The sequence below is a fragment of the Magnolia sinica genome, chromosome 3, assembly GCF_029962835.1.
Source record: "Magnolia sinica isolate HGM2019 chromosome 3, MsV1, whole genome shotgun sequence".
NCBI lineage: Eukaryota > Viridiplantae > Streptophyta > Magnoliopsida > Magnoliales > Magnoliaceae > Magnolia > Magnolia sinica.
The window spans coordinates 8160732-8179863 of NC_080575.1; the positions used below are offsets into that span (position 1 = coordinate 8160732).

The 19132-nt window shown below is 39.4% G+C and overlaps 1 protein-coding gene across 1 annotated transcript; it reads right to left on the bottom strand.

Moving 5' to 3' along the window:
* Window positions 1-2449: 2449 nt before the first annotated feature.
* LOC131239441 (11-beta-hydroxysteroid dehydrogenase A-like) lies at window positions 2450-6620 on the bottom strand. The gene is given in 7 exon segments (XM_058237137.1): window positions 2450-3043; window positions 3385-3549; window positions 3692-3823; window positions 4114-4199; window positions 5951-6143; window positions 6423-6523; window positions 6526-6620. Coding segments are annotated over 7 exon segments (1047 nt in total). The 5' UTR covers window positions 6611-6620; the 3' UTR covers window positions 2450-2758.
* Window positions 6621-19132: the final 12512 nt, after the last annotated feature.

A 19132-nucleotide genomic window follows, 5' to 3' on the forward strand; every position in this document is an offset into this window, starting at 1 on the left:
ATCAATCAATTTATTAGAAATTAATTTTATTTTTATCCCTTGTAAATACGAGGAAGCATTGTGAGGAGTCCAGACAGCTCATGGATTCGGAGTAGTTATCCTTGAGGAAGACCTTATCATGTCCTCCACTGGGTCAGTCGTAGCAAATGTCTCCTGAAGTTTCATGACTTTTTCTTAAGAAAAAGCTGATCCCCCAGAAAAGCTGATCTTTTAAAAATAAAGAAGCTAGTCTTCCAAGAAAAGATGATCTTTCAAAAAAACACCCTCCTCATGAAGGTTAAAATTGTCTAACATATATTTTGATGATTGATGGATCTTGTACGGGTCCTTCGCAGTCTAGTAATAAAATATCCGAGAACTTGGGGAAAAAATGCCGGAAAATGAAAGTATTCTCAGCCTGAACGTTTGACAAAGGAATATAAAGATACATTATACAATGCCCGGGTCAGTGTAATTAGTTTTCCATTTGTAATATGTGCGGCCAATAAATCCCTGATTAGAAACTTTTGTGAGGCAGGCGACATATGGTTTGTCCATTGACCAAAAGTCTCAAGAGTAGAAGCCAGTAACCATAAAATACTTTGTTTTTCAATGATTCAATTGGAGTGATTGATGTTTCTTTTTTAGTTCGGTAAGATTTACCTGTCATAGGCGAGGTTTGGCTAGTGACCTTAGAACCAACCAGCCCGTTGGTGTCAAACCTATGTTGGGCCAGCATAATGTATCTATTTTATCCAACATCGTCCATCTATTTTTCCAGCTCATTTTAGGGCATGAGCCCATAAATGACATTTTAGGGCATGAGCCAGATACAAATCTCAGGTGGACCACACCACATGAAAATAGTGTTGACTGAATGTCCAGTGTTAAAAACTTCCTAGGGCCCACTAAAATGTTTATTTTCCATCCAGCAATATTCGCTTGATGCGAAACTGCTTCTATGGCCTGAAAAAGTTTTCAACTATAAGCATTCATTCCTCACTGTTTCATCTAGCGTGGTCCACCAGGGATTTCAATCTACCTCATTTTAATTTGTAATATTGCCCTAAAATGAGCTGCCAAAATGGATGGATGGTCCATGATAAAATGGATACATCATGGTGCGGACTACATAGGTTTTACACCAGCTAGCTGGCTGCTGGTGGGTGACTAGCCAAACTGCCTCCACCTGTCATATGGCTGGCGATTTATTTATTAGTAAGCTTTTTGTTGCACACCCCATTAGTATACCCTCACTTGCGAAGAATCCGGATAGTCTTCTTTTCACAAAAAAAAAAAACCTGTTTGTCCTAGTGTGATTGGGCCACGTCATCACAGATTGCATTTAATGCAGCTGGCAATTTATTTTCATTTCATAGAAAAACAACTGAATAGTATATATATATATATATATATATATATATATATGATGCCCGGTTAAGCGTAATTATTTTTCCATTTGCAATCTGTGCGGCCAATAATTCCGTGATTAGAAACTTTTGTGAGGCAGGCGACATGTGGACTGTCCCTTGATCAAAAGTTTCAAGAGTAGAAGCCAATAGCCTAAAATACTTCACCTTTTAGTGATTCAATTGGAGTGATTGATGTTTTTTTACTTCTCAACTGATGTTTCTTTTTTAATTTGGTAAGATTTTAATTACCATGTCATCGGCAGGTTTGGATAGTGACCCAGTACCAACCACCTAGTTGGTGTCAAACCTACGGGGGCCCAGCATAATGTATCTCTGTATCTGTTTTATCCAACATTGTCCATCTATTTTGCCAGCTCATTTAAGGGCATAAACCTAAAAATGAGGCAGATCCAAATCTTAGGTGGACCACACCACATGAAAATAGTGTTGACTGAATGTCCACAGTTAAAAACTTCCTAGGGCCCACTGAAATATTTATTTTCCATTCAGCAATATCAGCTTGATCCGAAACTTCTATGGCCTGAAAAAGTTTTCAATGGCAAGCAGCAGTCATTCCCCACTGTTTCCTCTAGTGTGTTCCACTTGAGATTCTGATTTGCCTCAATTTTGTCATCCCTAAAATTTGCTGCGGAGATGGATGGACTGTCCAGATAAAATGGATACATCATGGTGGAGACTATAGAGGTCTTGCAGCTAGCTGGCCGGTGTTGGGTGGCTAGCCAAACTGCCTCCACCTGTTGTACAAGAACTGGAGATTTATTTATTTATTTATTTGTAAGCTTGTTAGTGAACACCCATTGTTAGCACACCCCACTTGGGAAGAATCCGGGGAATAGATACCAAGACCTTAGTGTTGAGTACTGAGGATTTATAGTGTCTACTTGGATCAAATAATCTCAAACTACCCTTTGGAACGACTTATAGGTAAAGGAAAGGAATGGTCAAACAAAGTTCAATTGCAGGTTATTTATTTACATTCCAAAAAAAAATTAATTTAAAAAAAAATAAAAAAATAAAAATAAATAAACCTGAATAGTTATAAAAAAAAAAGTCAACATTATGAAAATATTTATTTATTATGATGGCAGGATGTCTTTTTTAAGGCCAGACTAATCCCTACACAATCACCCACAAAAGTATGTGGGTCCAATTATACTTCAATATTTAAATGCAGTTATCACCCACACAAAGGTTTCACAAAATTTAATACTATCCAATGCAGATGGCCATGGACAAAGGTTTACAACTTAAATTTAGATTTAGCATACTACCTTCTTTAAAATAAAGCAGTCCATGAAAATAGCGAATTCTCTATTATTATAATATGACTGATGGGACATTAATCCTTAGTTCGCCTTTACGTTCATTGCTTGCATTGAAGCTGGATGGAACTTGTTGGCCCCGATCATGTCCAAGATCCTCTTGCTTAGAGCATTTCCCTCTGGCGAGCCTTGTTTGGCGACATAAAATGAGTGCATAAACCAGTCATAAACCTCAGGGACCAAAAATATGATCAGATAAATTGCCCTGTACCAGGTGGGCCATGTCACGTATCTTTCTCCTTTGCATGCCCCACTCAGTATGGCCGCTGCACACTCCTCTGCACTTCCAATCGGGATTGGACCAACGACCTGCCCATGGATTGTAAATGATTGTCATTGGCAAGATCTGAGTAAGGTTATAATCAAAGTTGTATGGTGAGTGGAGAAATTAGATGATCCAATTGATCTACAGGTATTCTAGGTGTTCTTGGATTTTCAGGTTTACAAGTGGGGCCCTTGAAACAACGGTGTACATTGTTTAATTTTTGTGTAGGCCGTTGTATTTTTTCTTCTTAACCATCCATTTTGGGTAGGCCAACAATTATAAGGGTTAAGAATGTCGCACAATGATATTGCTGTTGGGGCCCACTACATCACCACAACAATGTGAGGATCATGTAAGTTCTGATCAAAAGCCACTTGTTTCTTACCTTGATTTCTTCTTCATCTGTTCTTATTTTTCCTTCCTTGAGCATGAGTTTGCCTTTAGTAATCTCCGATGCGACGAACCCAAGAGTCGCTATGGTAATTTCTACATCCGAACCGAGTTCAATCCTCAGCGTCTCATAGAACTTTATCTGAGCTGCCTTGCTGGCCTGAAAACCAATTGGAGAAGAGAATTATGAAATTGTCTGGCGGCATTTGGATGCACAATCGAATTTGAATTTGGAATTCTCAAATCTTAAAACATGAAGAAAATAAACATTGATAGCCATTGGATTTTTGAGTTTTCTTTACATTGTAGAAGCTTGCTTTGGGGATAGCGGCCTGGCCTGCTAATGATGCATTTACAATGATCCTTCCCTTACTCTTTCGGAGGTGAGGGATTGAGTAGTATGTCAGGTAGACTGAACCCCAGAAGTTCACATCCTACAGACGACATCAAACGATCAGAACCTGAAACCAGATAATGGGAACTTGTGTGTGGTGATTAGGCATTTTTGACTTGGTGGGCTACTGATTAATGGCCTGAGAAAAGGGTTGCCAGTTTAAGGAATAAAAATGGTCCAAATGCAATTGAAATTGCTACGATTTTTGTGGGCTATGGCCTGTTCTTGTGGAGGCCCATGAAATCATCTATCCTGATTATATACATGTGGTGCTATGTGTAAGGTTGTATGAAGTGCAAGTTGTAATAGGAAATTTCATTTCAGCATTACCATTATTTTTGTGAAGCTGGCGATATCCTCCACTTCTTCGAACAGACAGGATGCACCCAATCCAGCATTGGCTACCAGATGATCCACTGTAAACAATAGATTCTGGGCTTAACGGTTAGAGAACAATTATTTGGGTCATAATTGTGTTTTGTTGCCAGTCAGTACATATGTGGCCCACCATCCGGTGATTGAGTGCACTAATCCGAGGATTGCAGCACTTCAATCATCTCATATGGCATTTTTTCTCCCCAACTTAGCTTTCTTTTTTCTAGGGTTTACTTCCTCTTCTTTTTTTTTTGGCCCCTCACACACGCTCAGGAACATCCAAAAGGCCAGCATATCCATACATTTGATGGAATATGCATCTAGAGGTATTGATACACCATATGCAGGTGCTAGTGTAGTGTAGGGCATGGCCCACTACACTACACTAAGGCCTCCCTGACCCTTATTTTATTAGACTAAAAGAACCAACAATAAAGAGGCCCAAATGGCCCACTACACTACACTGTCTCAGCACCTGCACAAAAATAATGCAAAGCAAAATCATAAAAATAAGTTGCAAAAGAATGGCACGAGACTAGAGGTACAAGGATTTATATGGTTGGACAGTTAATTTGCAAGATCCACAAGGTAGCAGTAAAGAACTTTTGTTCTTCTTTAAGAAGAGAAATTAGAAAATATAAGGCTTACCTTTCTCTCCATTCATCAGTTGTACAAGAAACCTCTCACCGAGGAACCAGTTCTCTACCATATGGTTATAGACAACATCGCCCTAAGAGAAGGCACTTACCAAGAGCCTACTAAACTGGGTTTCACATGTTAAATAGAAGAGAGGAGAGGAGAGGAGTTTCCAAGTTGGAAGTGTAATGCATGAATGCGTGTACTTCACCACCTCAACATGCAGGACAGTAACATTAGGGTTTTTAGCCATGTGATACAGTTAATCTTTCCAAAGAATTGTGTATTTCAAAATATCTATTCTTGCTAGAAAACAACGAGATTGGATAGGAAACGTCTTTATTTACAACTCACCGGTTTTAAGGCATAACATCTGGGTGATAGATGGAAGCCAAGACACAAAATCTCCCTACCCCCTCAAGAAATGATATTGGTTACAACTGGGCTCTTCAAGTTTGATTTGCTGCAACAATCATTGTAGCTTCTTTTGCATTCAAATTCACATGAATTTGTATACATCTGGGATGATGCCATTCATATTATGTGTTCAACCTTCGATGGAGGATAGAGAAACAATCAAAGAACTCTTAGATCAAAATATTCTAGCCATTGGACTTGAGTTTATGTACCAATCCATTCCATTCATATTTTGGGCCTCAGAATGGATGGCATATGTATCAAAGAGAACATCTATTAGGCATTCCTGCCCATTGTCCACAAGCCTTTAAAACAAAGGTAGAAAATGGTATAGTAAATGGTTAAAAGAAAATTGAAGTGTAGGATTGTGTAAAAGGTTTAATTTTTAAAACATACGCAAACCTTATTAAGGTCCAATAAATGGATGGACATGATTGTTAACTCAGCTCGCCATGTGGACGACACATCTGGAGGCCCCAACTAGTAAAATTACAAATAGACAGTGAAGAAAGTTATAATTTAGGGGCTACATTTTGAGTGAATATTGTGTTGGTTTTCATTAGAATGACCTGAATATATAAGGGATAGTGATCTATCGCGATTTTAAAACAGACTGGACGGCTGTGATCTTTCTCGATGTAGAGAGAATTCAGGAACCTGAAGAATATATAGTGCGAAGCACTAGATCAACGGTCAGGATCACCAAATCATGGGCACCTAAGAGTCGGTTACCACTTACATTGCCCGAAATGGCTGATTGATTTCTCCACAATCTCCTTGCATTTTTCAAGCTGGGAGACATCGGCAGGAATCACTAGGACTTCCGGTGAGCCGAGCCGGTGGGAATTCTGGGCGACCTCTTTAAGTGCATTCTCTCTCCTCGCAACAAGGACTAGGAAGGCCCCTCTCTTTGCATACTTGTAAGCCAATTGCTGGAAATCACGACGACATATGAAAGATGAGTTAGGAAGTTTGTTTTGCAAGTGTCGCCAATGGGGTCCATCTGCACCCATGATCAGATGATCAGAACAGTACTTTATGGGAACATACATGGATGATTGAAAACCAATGATCAGTGGTTAGGATCATCTGTGATCATCATGTTTCTGGACCTTTTTGGTCAGATAACGACCACGGTGCTAATGGTCCATGGATGTACGTGGGCCCCATCAGGTGACACAAGATGGTTTTTATGAAGTTTTTGTGGGGACCTCGCCGATGCCGGAGGAAGCACCGGTGATGAGGATGACCTTACGTGCCATGTTCTCATTGGAGGAGGGGAGGAGGGAGAGGAAGAGCTTGTATATGAAGAGGGTGGTAGGAAAAGTATCAGAAGGAAGAGAACTATAAGAGGAAAGAAGAGAGAAAAGGCTACGTGAGTAAGGTGGGCTGAGTCCATGGCTGAGTAGTGCAATTGCTTTTCGTTTAGGAAGTTTTGGAATGGCTTTTAATCTTTTATGCTCCATCCACAACTCGGCATCCATTTAATGCCACCGTCGAGAGATGACGGACCGTCTAAACCATCTCATTTAATTTTAATTATTTCCACAACAACTTTTCTTAATGTTCATCAATGTTCATTCCGGGACATGACGCCCATGAATATTCGTCAATCCTGATTGGCCACGTGTACGTACGGTGCTTCTGTAGTTGATTGATTTGACCAGTTTGATTATGAAATGTAGAATGTAGGATAATATCTTCAACCACCATTCTCTCCAAGCAATAATCGTGTTTCAACTAATCCACGCCCGTGTAGGTTGGTGTTATATCCACGCAAGGATCGTGATTCAATGAATTGCCTATCGTGTGAGTGGGGGGACACGTGTTAGGGACCTCAAAGAACTGCGCATGTGTCAGTGATCTGGGCCATTCGTTTGCTCCGGATCGGAATAGGAACATTATTTTTTGGTCCATGGCATGTTCAAAGTATGATCAATGGCAAGGATATGCAACACTTGGTTGTAGGCTATTGTAGCCTTTTTACTTAGAAAAAATAACTTAGAAGGAAATAGGAGAATACTGATTTTTGTTGTATTGCTTCTTCATATATATTTTTTTTATTTTTTATTATAAGCCAACTGAACGTTTTGATCTGATAATCACAGGCAACCAATTACAAACCTTCAGGTAGGGACCTACAAAAAGGGATGGTCCCCACCTATCATGAGACATTTACAAGAAAAAATAGAAAACTAAAACTGAAATAGGGAGGCTCAATGAAATCTGAAAGAGCCTAAGCCAGTGTTATCCATGATAAGCAATCCCTAAACTTCTTTAGGGAGAAGAGAGCGCGAGTTGAATATTCGGTCTGGCCATCCTTCGCTGGCGGATCTGGCTAAAGCGTCTGCAACAGCTTACCTTCCCTATTGTTGAGGGCCTTGCACAAAAACCTTAGGATCTAGCCTCCCAAAATAAACCAGAATTATGGGATAATAAAGCAATGAAATAAATCAAAGCATAAACCACACCACATAAGAGATTTTTACGTGGAAAACCCTCAAAGAGGTAAAAACCACGAGACCTCGTTCAGATCAACAATCCACTATGAAGTAGAACGTTACAACCTTCTTCACTCATGCAGGAGCAGATAAACAGTAAGAGAATAAAAGAAAAACCAGAGAGATCTCACCGATTACGAGGACGTAGAAGCGCTGAGATATCAAGTGTAGATCACCTCTATGAGCAAAACCTCCCTTTCACAAGCTTCCTCTCTCTCTCTCTTTCTCTCTCTTTCTCACACCTTTGGTAACCCTAAACCCTTTAGCAAACCCTTGCAAAACTTTAGGAAACCCTCTTATATTCCCTAGAAAAACCCTAGGCACCCCTATTTATAGCTTAGGAAACTCCCTTCTGCACCCTGTTGTGAAAGGGCTTATATTTCTGCAGTCCGCACAAGATCCGGACTCAAATCTGCATAACCTCGACTGGTTGAGCAGTGTCCTCGACCGGTCGAGCGGCCCACTCAACCGGTCGAGCACCTCCCTCGACTGGTCGAGCACCATGGAGAAATTACATCAAATGGTCGTTGGACTTTGAGTCGAGCCCCACTCGATCGGTTAAGTGTCATCCACGACCGGTCGAGCAGACCACTCGACTGGTCGAGCAGCGTGGTGAAACACTCCGAATTTTCAACCTGCTGCACTGTCTCTCTCCTAAACTGAGGAGGAAAACCCTGTCAAATCACCCCTTTCCGACTCAGGAGGGATTCACCTTCTTCAAGACAGCTTGGTTTCTACAAACCTCAAACTTGCCCTTGAGTAAAGCCTTGGTTATCATGTCTAACCCATTATCGTCCATGTGGATCTTCTTAAGCTGTAACACCTTCTGTTCCAAAGTATCCCTGATCTAGTGATACCGAATCTTTATGTGCTTCGACTTAGAATGCTGACTTGGATTCTTGCTCAAGTGTATAATACTCTGACTATCGCAATAGACAACGTGCTGCTCCTGCTTCAGGCTAAGTTCTTATAGGAACCTCTTCATCTAAAGTATCTCTTTATATGCCTCTGTGACTACAATGTACTTGGTCTTTGTCGTTGACAATGCTATGACCTTCTGTAGCTTGCTCTTCCAAGAAATTGCTCACCCTGCAAACGTGAACATGAACCCCGATGTAGACTTCCTGAAGTCTATGTCACCTACCATATTTGCAACTGTGTAGCCCTCTAACACAGGTTTTCCGTCACCATAGCATAGGCTCAACCTGGATGAGCTTCTTAGATACCATAATATCCATTTTACCGCTGCCCAATGCTGTTTGCCAGGATTGACAAGATACCGGCTGACAACACCAACCGCATATGCTACGTCTATGCGAGTACACACCATAGCATACATCAAACTTCCTACCGCTGACGCGTAGGGTATCTTTTGCATCTCTTCCACCTCTGCCTTTATCTTGGGACACTGCCTATCACTCAATCTGAAGTGACCATCCAATGAAGTACTGACCGATTTTGCTGCATTCATATTGAATTGCTCTAGGACTTTCTCAATATACCGCTCTTGTGACAGCCAAAGCTTCCTGCTACTTCTGTCACGGGTTACTCCATTCCTAGGATCTGTTTAGCCGGGCCCAAGTTTTTCATCGCAAACGACTTGCCTAGCTCCTATTTCAGCTTGTCGATCTTTTTGATGTCTTTTCCCATGATGAGCATATCATCAACGTACGTATAACAGCAGAACTAAGAAATCACCATCTGAGAACTTACGTGTGAACACACAGTGGTCCGACTCTGTTCTGTCATACCCATGCTTCAACATAAACGAGTCAAACTTCTTGTACCATTACCGTGGAGCTTGTTTCAGTCCATACAAGCTCTTCCTCAGCCTACACACCATATGCTCTTTGCCCTTGACTTCGAACCCCTCTGGTTGGTGCATGTAGATCTCTTCTTCCAGGTCACCATGGAGGAAGGCTGTTTTAACATCTAACTGCTTTATCTCCAGATCTATTCTAGCCGCCAACCCAAGCAACACCCGTATGGATGTTATCTTCACCACTGGTGAGAATATCTCCTCGAAGTCTATGCCTTTCCTCTGACCAAACCCTTTCACCATAAGTCTAGCCTTGAACCTTGTCTATGAATTCTTCTGCTCAACCTTCTTTTTGAACACCCACTTGTTGCTCAAACTTTCTTGCCTTTAGGCAGTTTCACCATGTCACAGGTGTGGTTCTTATGCAAGGATTTCATCTCCTCTTGCATAACTTTCAACCACTTCCCCTTATGCTCGTCCGCTAGGGCATAAGAATAATCTTCTGGCTCTCCCCCATCAGTCAGTATAATATACTCATGTGGCGAGTATCTCTTGGACGGCTGTCTATCCCTAGATGAACTCCTCACCTGTGGCTCAACAGGTGGATCAAGTGGGGGCTGCTCCCTCGTCCTCTGCACCTTGTTATACTCCCCTACCATTAGGCACCATGGGAGGAATAATTGGATCCATGTCCTCTAGCTCACCTGAACTAGACTGGTTCTTCTCTTGCTTACCAATGTCTTCTATACACTGATCGTCATAGAAAACTACATCTTTACTCCTGACGAGCTTCTTCTCGGTCGGATCCCACAATCTGTAATTGAACTTTTCATCACCGTACCCCAAGAACACACATTGCCTGATCTTCATATCGAGCTTGGACCTCTCGTCCTTTGGTACGTGAACAGATGCCCTGCATTTAAACACCCTGAGATGACTGTATGATGGGTCCTATCCAGTCCACACCTTCTCAAGTACTTCTCCATTCAATGGAGCTAATATAGACCTGTTTATCAGATACACTACTGTGTGCATTGCTTCTCCCCAGAACGTCTTGGGCAATTTTGCATGGGATAACATGCATCTGATTCTCTCAACAATGGTGCAATTCATTCGCTCAGCTACACTATTATGCTGAGGGGTTTTGAGAATCGTCTGTTCATGTTGTATACCCAGGGACTTACAATACTCATGAAAGTTACCAATGTATTCACCACCATTGTCAGTGCAGATACACTTCAATGATATACCTGTCTCTCTCTCAACCATAGCATGAAACAATTTAAACACACCAAAGACCTCATCCTTGTATTTCAAATCATAAACTCAAACCCTCCTAGATGCATCATCTATAAAAGTGACAAAATACAATGCCCCACCCAAGGTTTTTGTCCTCACAGGACCACAAACATCATAATAAACCAAATCAAGACAGATTTTGAGAAACAGATTTAATAAATGAAACTATATGTTGTTTCCCTGATAAACAATCAAGATAGGTTTTGAGAGGTATACCTGTCACGTCTGGAAGGAGCCGCTTCTTTGCTAGTACCTGAAACCCTTTCTCACTCAAGTGGCCGCCTAGACGCTTGTGCCACATGTCAATAGCTGAATCTTCTACTACATTCAACCCACCCTTACACACACTGACACTTGCATTGTAAATGGTGCAACACTTCTTTCCTCTTAGCTGTGATTAACGAACCCTTGATGTACTTTCAGCACCCACCAGCAAACCGGCTTTTATAGCCATCATCATTCAACCTTCCCGTCGACATCAAGTTGAGGCGAAGGTCTGGGATATGCCTCATATCCCTGAGAGCCAATGTGCAGCCCACATCAATTTTCACACAAATATCACTGACCCCTACAATCTTCGATACGCCAGAATTTCTCATCTTCACGGTCTTATAGTCACCTGACTTGTAGCTTGTGAAGAAGTCCCTACATGGAGTCGCATGAAAAGAAGCTCCTGAGTCAATCACCCAGTCGGTGTATTGACTCGTAGCTGTGAGACAAACATCATGATCTGCTGAAAGAATAACTACAACGTCGCCATCTGAAGCGACTGTAGTAGAATCTGATTCATCTTCCTTCTCCTTTCCTTTTCCTTTCTTGTTGTTCTTATTCTTACGATATTCATGCTTATAGTAGCCCTTCTTGCCACAATTCTAGTATTCAACATCTTTCCTGGTACTCGACTTGCCTCTTGATTTATCTCGGGCCTTCCCGCCCTTCTCGTTCTTTCGTCTCCCCCGTTCCTATGTCACAAGGGCCTCTTGCTGAGTAGACCCCTGAAACTTTCTCCTTGTCTCCTTATTGAAGAGACAATTGGTTACCTATTCCATGGATATCTTTTCGTCTGGCGTGGAGTTACTTATATACACCATAAATGTCTCCCAACTGTCAGGCAATGAACTAAGCAATAACAAAGCCTGCAATTCATCATCCAGGACCATCTTCATAGCAGAGAGCTGGTTCACTATATTGTTGACCTCATTATGTGTTCAGCCACAGAACCGCCATTTTTGAACTTGAGATTCACAAGTCGTCTTATCACGAAGATTTTATTACCGGCCGTCTTCCTCTCATACAACCCTTCTAATTTCAGCCATAGGCTAGCGGGTGAGGTCTCCGTAGACACATGGTGGAACACAGAATCATCCAGCCATTGTCTAATAAACTCCACCGCCTTCCAGTCCAACTTCTTCCAATCATCATCTGTCGTATCCTTTGACTTTGCTGATATGCCTTGGATTGGAGAATACAAGTCCCTATAATAAAGCAAGTCCTCCATCTTAGCTTTCAAATTTCGCGGTAAGACTTTTACTGACAAAAATTTTCGTCGGTAAAAAGCACAAAACCACTTTTACCGACAAAAATTTTCGTTGGTAAAAGTGTTGTATTTAACTTAAAAATTTTAGCCTTGAGTTCTATCGACGGACAAAAACCGTCAGGAGTAATGCTTTTACCGACGAAACTGTTCGTCGGTAAAAGTGTGATTCCCTGGGTTTTACCGACGAACAAAAACCGTCGGGAATAATGCTTCCGACGAAAATTTTCGTCGGTAAAAGTGTGATGTTTCTCAATTAGAAAATTTTCGCCCTGAGCTTTACCGACGAACTAAAACCGTCGGGAATAATGCTTTTACCGATGAAAATTTTTGTCAATAAAAGTGTGATGTTTTGCACGTAGAAAATTTTTGCCCTGAGTTTTACTGACGAACAAAATCCATCGGGAATAATGCTTTTACCGACGAAACTTTTCGTCAGTAAAAGTGTGACGTTTTTGGAATAATGCTTACCGATGAAAATTTTCATTCGTAAAAGTGTGATGTTTTGCACTTACAAAATTTTCGTCCCGAGTTTTACTAGCAAACAAAAACCATCAGGAATAATACTTTTACCTGAGAAAATTTTCGTCAGTATAAGTGTGATGTTTTTCGGAATAATGCTTTTACCGACGAAAAGTTTCGTCGGTAAAAGTGTGATGTTTTTCACTTAGAAAATTTTTCTCCTGAGTTTTATTGACGATCAAAAACCGTTGGGAATAATACTTTTACCGACAAAAAGCTTCGTTGGTAAAAGTGTTATCCTTTTCACTTGGAAAAATTTTGGCGCTATTTTGAAAACTTTCGCCGTAAGAGTTTTATTGACGAAAATTTTAGTTGGTAAAAACATTTTTCCTGCAATTTTTGCTTTTTACTGATGAAAATTTTCATCAATAAAAGTGTTATATTTTTGTTTCAGGCCTCTTTTTTGAACAATTCATATCTTTTTCACCACTGATTAGATGGTGAGATTTGTTTCAGGGCTTTTTTTTTTTTTTTTTTTTTTGCTATGATCAGTTTAGATCTTTTTTCACCATTGATTAGATGGTCAGATTTGTTTCAGGGCTTTGATTAGACGGTTAGGATTGTCCAATTACCTGCCCAAGCTCACCACAGGTTATAAAAATTTTTGCTACCCAAGGTGAGAATTTTTATTTTTACTTTCCATCAGGAAAGGGATTGGCTAGTGACCATGCCACTACCTATGATTTATTATTACATCCATTCTGTCCATCTATTTTTCCATATGATTAACAGTATTTGTCCAAAAAATGAGGTAGATTTAAATCTCAAGTGGACCACATACAGAGTTGATTGAATGCTTATCATTAAAAACTTACTGGGACCACAAAAGTTTTAATCAAGCTGATATTTGTGTTTTTTTTTTTTTTTTGGTAATTTGCCTTCATCCAGGTCTGTATGACTGAAGGATGTCAAATAAACATTACAGTGGGCCCTGAGAGAGATTTAATGGTGGAGAATCAATCACTACTGTTTTCCCATGGTGTGGTGCACATGATATTTAGATCTGCCTCATTTTTAGGAACAACTCCTAAAGTGATCTGTAAAAATAAATGAATGGCGTGGATATCAAATAAACATTAAGTTGGCCTTAAGAGGGTTTTAATGGTGAAGATTCAATCACTACTATTTTCCCGTGGTGTGGTCCACCTGAGATTTAGATCTGCCTCATTTTTTAGATTAACCGCTAAAGTGATCTATAAAAATGAATGGACGGCGTGGATATCAATAAAAATGGAGATTCAACCCATTAATTAGACGGTTAGGATTGTCCCAAAACTGTACTTTTTTTTTCATGCAACTAATTAGTCATAAGACAATCGATATCTTTTCAGGCCATTGATTAGACGGCTGAGATTAAAAGTAAGAACTAAATGATGGATCAAGAGATTAAAATATTCTATCTCATTACATACCATAAACCATCTCTCTTTTCTTTCATTTCATTTTATCTCCAACAGCATCCTCTGGCAGTGTGTGATGAAACTATGTGAAGACATCCTAAAAAATATAAAAGCACTTGGTGGGGCCCACATGAGTTTTGGATGCGGTTGAAACTTGGTCTGACCCCTCATCCAAGTGGGACACACATAATGAGTGGGTTGGATATGTGAATCACATTTAGGTAGGCCCAATATATGATTACGATTGTTTTAAGGAAACCCTTCTCCACTACATTTAGGTGAGTTACACGTTAACCTTACCAATGTAAACTCTATGGGATCCACCGTTATTTATTTATTTTATCCACTCCATTCATCCATGTTAACAGATAATTTGAGGTCTAAAGAACAAAAAGGAAGCATATCCAAAGCTCAAGTGGACCACACCACAGGAAATAGTGTGATTAAACCTCTACCATTTAAAATTTCTTGGAGGCCATCGAAGTTTTTGATCAAGTTGATGTTTGTGTTTTCTATTCATTCATATATTTTTGATATTATGAACAACATTTAACCATTTTTGGACAATCTAATCAGTTCAAATTGAAGAGTAAATAACTTGAGATGTTTAAATCAAATTTCACTGAAATTGTTGATCAATCTTGGTATGCCCAATATATTTTCTCATATGTAGCTTGATTGAGGCAAGTAACTAGTCAAATTGAGGGTATTGATCACTAAAATAGAGTGAATAGACCAGACATGTAAAATGGGCCAAATATTCTGGTCAAAATTGTGACCCAACTTACTGACCTTGTGAGAACCTAAGAATTGATGTTAGTTAGTTTTGTGGGCCCCATCATGATGTGTGTCGAACATCAACACCGTGAATTTGTGTATCCCCTTTAGGTTATGAGATATGTTAAAAATCATCTGTATACAAAACTCAAGTGGGCCATACCATCTAAAACTATGTGAAGACATCTTTAAAAATATAAAAGTACTTGGTGGGGCCCACATGAGTTTTGGACGCGGCTGAAAATTGGTCTGACCCCTCATTCAAGTGGGACACACATAATGAGTGGGTTGGATATTTGAATCACATTTAGGCAGGCCCAATATATGATTATGAATGTTTTATGGAAACCCCTCTCCATTATATTATGTGGTGTGGCCCACCCAAGTCATGGATTGACTTTATTTTTAAGCTCTTGGCCCACATAAGTCATGGATTGACTTGCTCCATACCGTTCAACGCTTTTCTCGGATCATTTTAAGATATTAACCAAAAAATGGGGCGGTTCCAAAGCTTAAGTGGACTACAAAGTGGGGACTGAACGTCTACCATTAAAAATAATATTCATAAAAGTTTTGGAGCAAGCGGATGTTTGTGTTTTCTCTTCATTTATATCTTTTTGATATTATGAACATGTTGGATGTCAAATAAACATTACTGTGGGCCCAAGGAAGGTATCAACGGTGGAAATCATTATTCATTTTGGGATCAACCCACACCGTTCATCCATTTTTCGAGATAATTTTAGAGAATTATCCAAAAAATGAATCATATCCAAGATTAAATGGACCACACCACAAATAAGGGGAACAGATTGGCTACTTGCCCTGACACCATCCATTGGCTAGTGGTTGGTGCTCTGTGGGCCCTACCATGATGTATGTGTTTAATCCATGTCATTTATCTATTTTTAAAGATCATCTTACAGTGTAAGATAAAAAATGAGGCACATCCCAATATGAAATGGACCACATTACAGGAAACAGTGTTGAATGAGCGTCAACCATTTAAAACATTTTGGGGGCCATAACAGTTTTGGATCAAGATGATTTTTGTTTTCCCCTTCATCTAGGCCCGTATGACCTAATAAACAGATTGGATGTCAAATAAACAGTACAATGCATTTGATGGGTCCCCTTCAAATTATGAAAAAGGTTCTATATGTCGAGCTCATAGGAACTCACCATGAGGTCGAGCTATGTGGGCCCCACCATGATGTGTGTTAAACATCAACAGTGTGCATTTGATGGATCCCCTTTAAATTATCTCAAAAATCAACCGTGCATTTGGTGGGGCCCCACCTGAAATTTGAATGCATCTGAAACTTGGTATGACCCCTCATCCAAGTGGCACACACATAATGGATGGGCTGGATTTGTGAACCACATCTATGTGGGCCCAAAAAATAATTACGAATGTTTTAATGGAGGGTAACCCCTCTCAACTTTTGTATGTGGTGTGGCCCACACAAGTCATAGATTGATTTGATTTTTAATCCCTAGGCCCACCATGGAATGGTGCATCTGACTGATGGGGTAGATGTTTGACACGCATCATGGTGAGGCCCACAGAGCTATACTAGATCCAAAGCTCAAGCAGTGTTTTTAGGCGAGAGTGAAAGAATGTGAGTTTTGTATTTGATTTAAAATAATGGTGACTCATTCGTAACAATAGTGGCAAAGATTTAGAGTTATCCAGACTATCCAAATAATCGGTCTAGTTGTAGATGGTAAATATTTATAATTTTATTATGTTTTATATAAGGCCTACAAAAATATATGTTTTATATCTAAGCCATCCATCTATTTTGAAATATTATTATAGGTCATGAAACTAAAAATCAGTTATATCGAAGGCTGAAGTGGACCACATGGTAAACATGGAGATTAAATCACATGTGCTTCCTATGGTGTGGTCCTCTTGGGCCTTCAATCTACTTTATTTTTGGGATCATGTACTAAAATCATTTATTAAAATTAATGGACGGAATGGATAAACAAAACACATCATGGTGGGTCCCACGGAGCTCCAGACAAGATGTCGTCCATGTCCGTCTTACCCCATCCACGCCTAAAATTGGGTGCGCGCTCAAAATAGAGCCACGCCCAAAAATCCCTCTCTCTCTCTCTCTCTCTCTCTCTCTCTCTCTCTCAGTTCCCTAACCCTATCTCTCTCCCAATCTTGCTCCAGCTCTCTCATCTTCCTCCCTCTCTCATTCATTCCCCAATCTCTCTCTCTCTCTCTCTCTCTCTCTCTCTCTCTCTCTAGCCCATGTGTGGTTTCTTTGATGTTTTTGAGGTGGAAGTGGGTATGAATTGTATTCTCTTAAGTGGTAAAAATGGATTTTTTTTTTCCCTATTTCTTTCTATTGGGTTTTCAGAAGATTGAAGGCTCATTTGGTTTGATTCTTATTAGTTCATGGTGTTAAAAAATAAAAAATAAAAAATAAAAAAAAAACCCCAGTAATTTTTCCTGTTGTCATAGATATATATTCCTTTTTTGCCTTTGAATGGGAATTTTCTTTATTCAATTTCATTGGAGATTTTAGGGTCTTTGAAAGAAATAATGCGATGCAATCTCTCAATTTCTACTCAATCTTCTACTCTATTGTTTCTTTTGTTTTCCTTCTTTTAACTAGCGGTACATGGGCTATTCCATGTTAGAATGTGTCTAAATTCCACATATTTATAATGGTGGCACTTTAAATTTCATGTTATTTCATTTTATAAAGAAGATCCTGCCTGCTATGTTGCACAACTAATTATCTATCATTATTAGTAAGTTTACCTTGTCATTGATCATGTATTCTTGCTCGAGGTAATGAGAAGAAAGGATGGGTTGAAAATGAAAATTCTATGCTTCCTAATTTTGTATATGTTCGAATATACACATTTTCTTGTTAACAACTCTTTTTCATCATACACGTGCTTGTTAGATTAGTTGTCAAGTTTGATTTTTTTTTTTTTTTGTGCCAATGTGTTCGTGGTGGGCCCCACTTGATGAATGAGCCCATGCACCATCACACCCATTTTGAGATAGATACAGGCGGAGGTAGGCAATACGCTTCCAATAATTTATATAATTTTTTATATTTTTTAATGATAAACGCCGACGGCTTTTAACCGTCGGCAAGTCACAGCATAAAGTTCCGACGGTTTAAATCCGTCGGAATTATCAACAACCGTCGGTTCTATTTTTGGCCACCAAATAACGCCGACGCGCCCTTTCCACAACTAAAATCCGTGAGGGAATGTCAATGCCGACAATTTTAAAATTAAGAGTTGCCCTCTTGTTTTTTATAGCGATTGATATGGTTAGCCTTTGACCTACTCTGATCTTATTGTTGAGTACATGACCAATATGAAAGAATAGCAAGGACGAGTGGACTATAGTTTTTCAACACTTCACATGACCATTAAGCTGATGGCCCCCGGCTCGGATGCGGACTCCCACAAATGATCTTTATTTTAAACCATTTGATCTTAATTTAACAAAATAATAATAATAATAATAATAATAATATACTAGGCTTGGACTGATGTAAATGGTTTTGCATTTGTAACCTATGGGGCCAACGGTTTGGTGATCAGAAATTTTCACGAGTTCTTAACCATGGATTGTCCCTTAACTATAAAATATTTTGCCTTTTAAGCTTCGTTTGGATGAGCATATCATGGTAAGCTTTCTCAAATGAAGTAATAACGACAAATCCATTGCACGCTTGGGATATAAAAACATATCGGATATACAAAAAAATATATATATCTAATGCACCGCATGATATTTTTATATTTTTGGAAAACATTGGGAAATCAGTTGATCAATGAAACTTTAAGAAATGTTAAAAAAAAAAAAAAAAAAAAAAAAAAGGAGAAGAAGGAACGAAAGAAAGAAAGAAAGAAAAGAAAAGAAAAGAAGAAAGAAGAAAGAAGAAAGATGTCATTACATAGAAATTTTGAAAAAAAAAAAATCACAATACATAATAAGTATCCTTTGAACAAGGTTCTAAACTATTTTGTTTAACAGAAGTGATACAACTATATATTAACGCCCCCCATGTGTCTTAATGTCAGTCATCAAATTCATGAATCCTAGATTTCCTAAACTCATCAATCATAACAAAAATGCTGC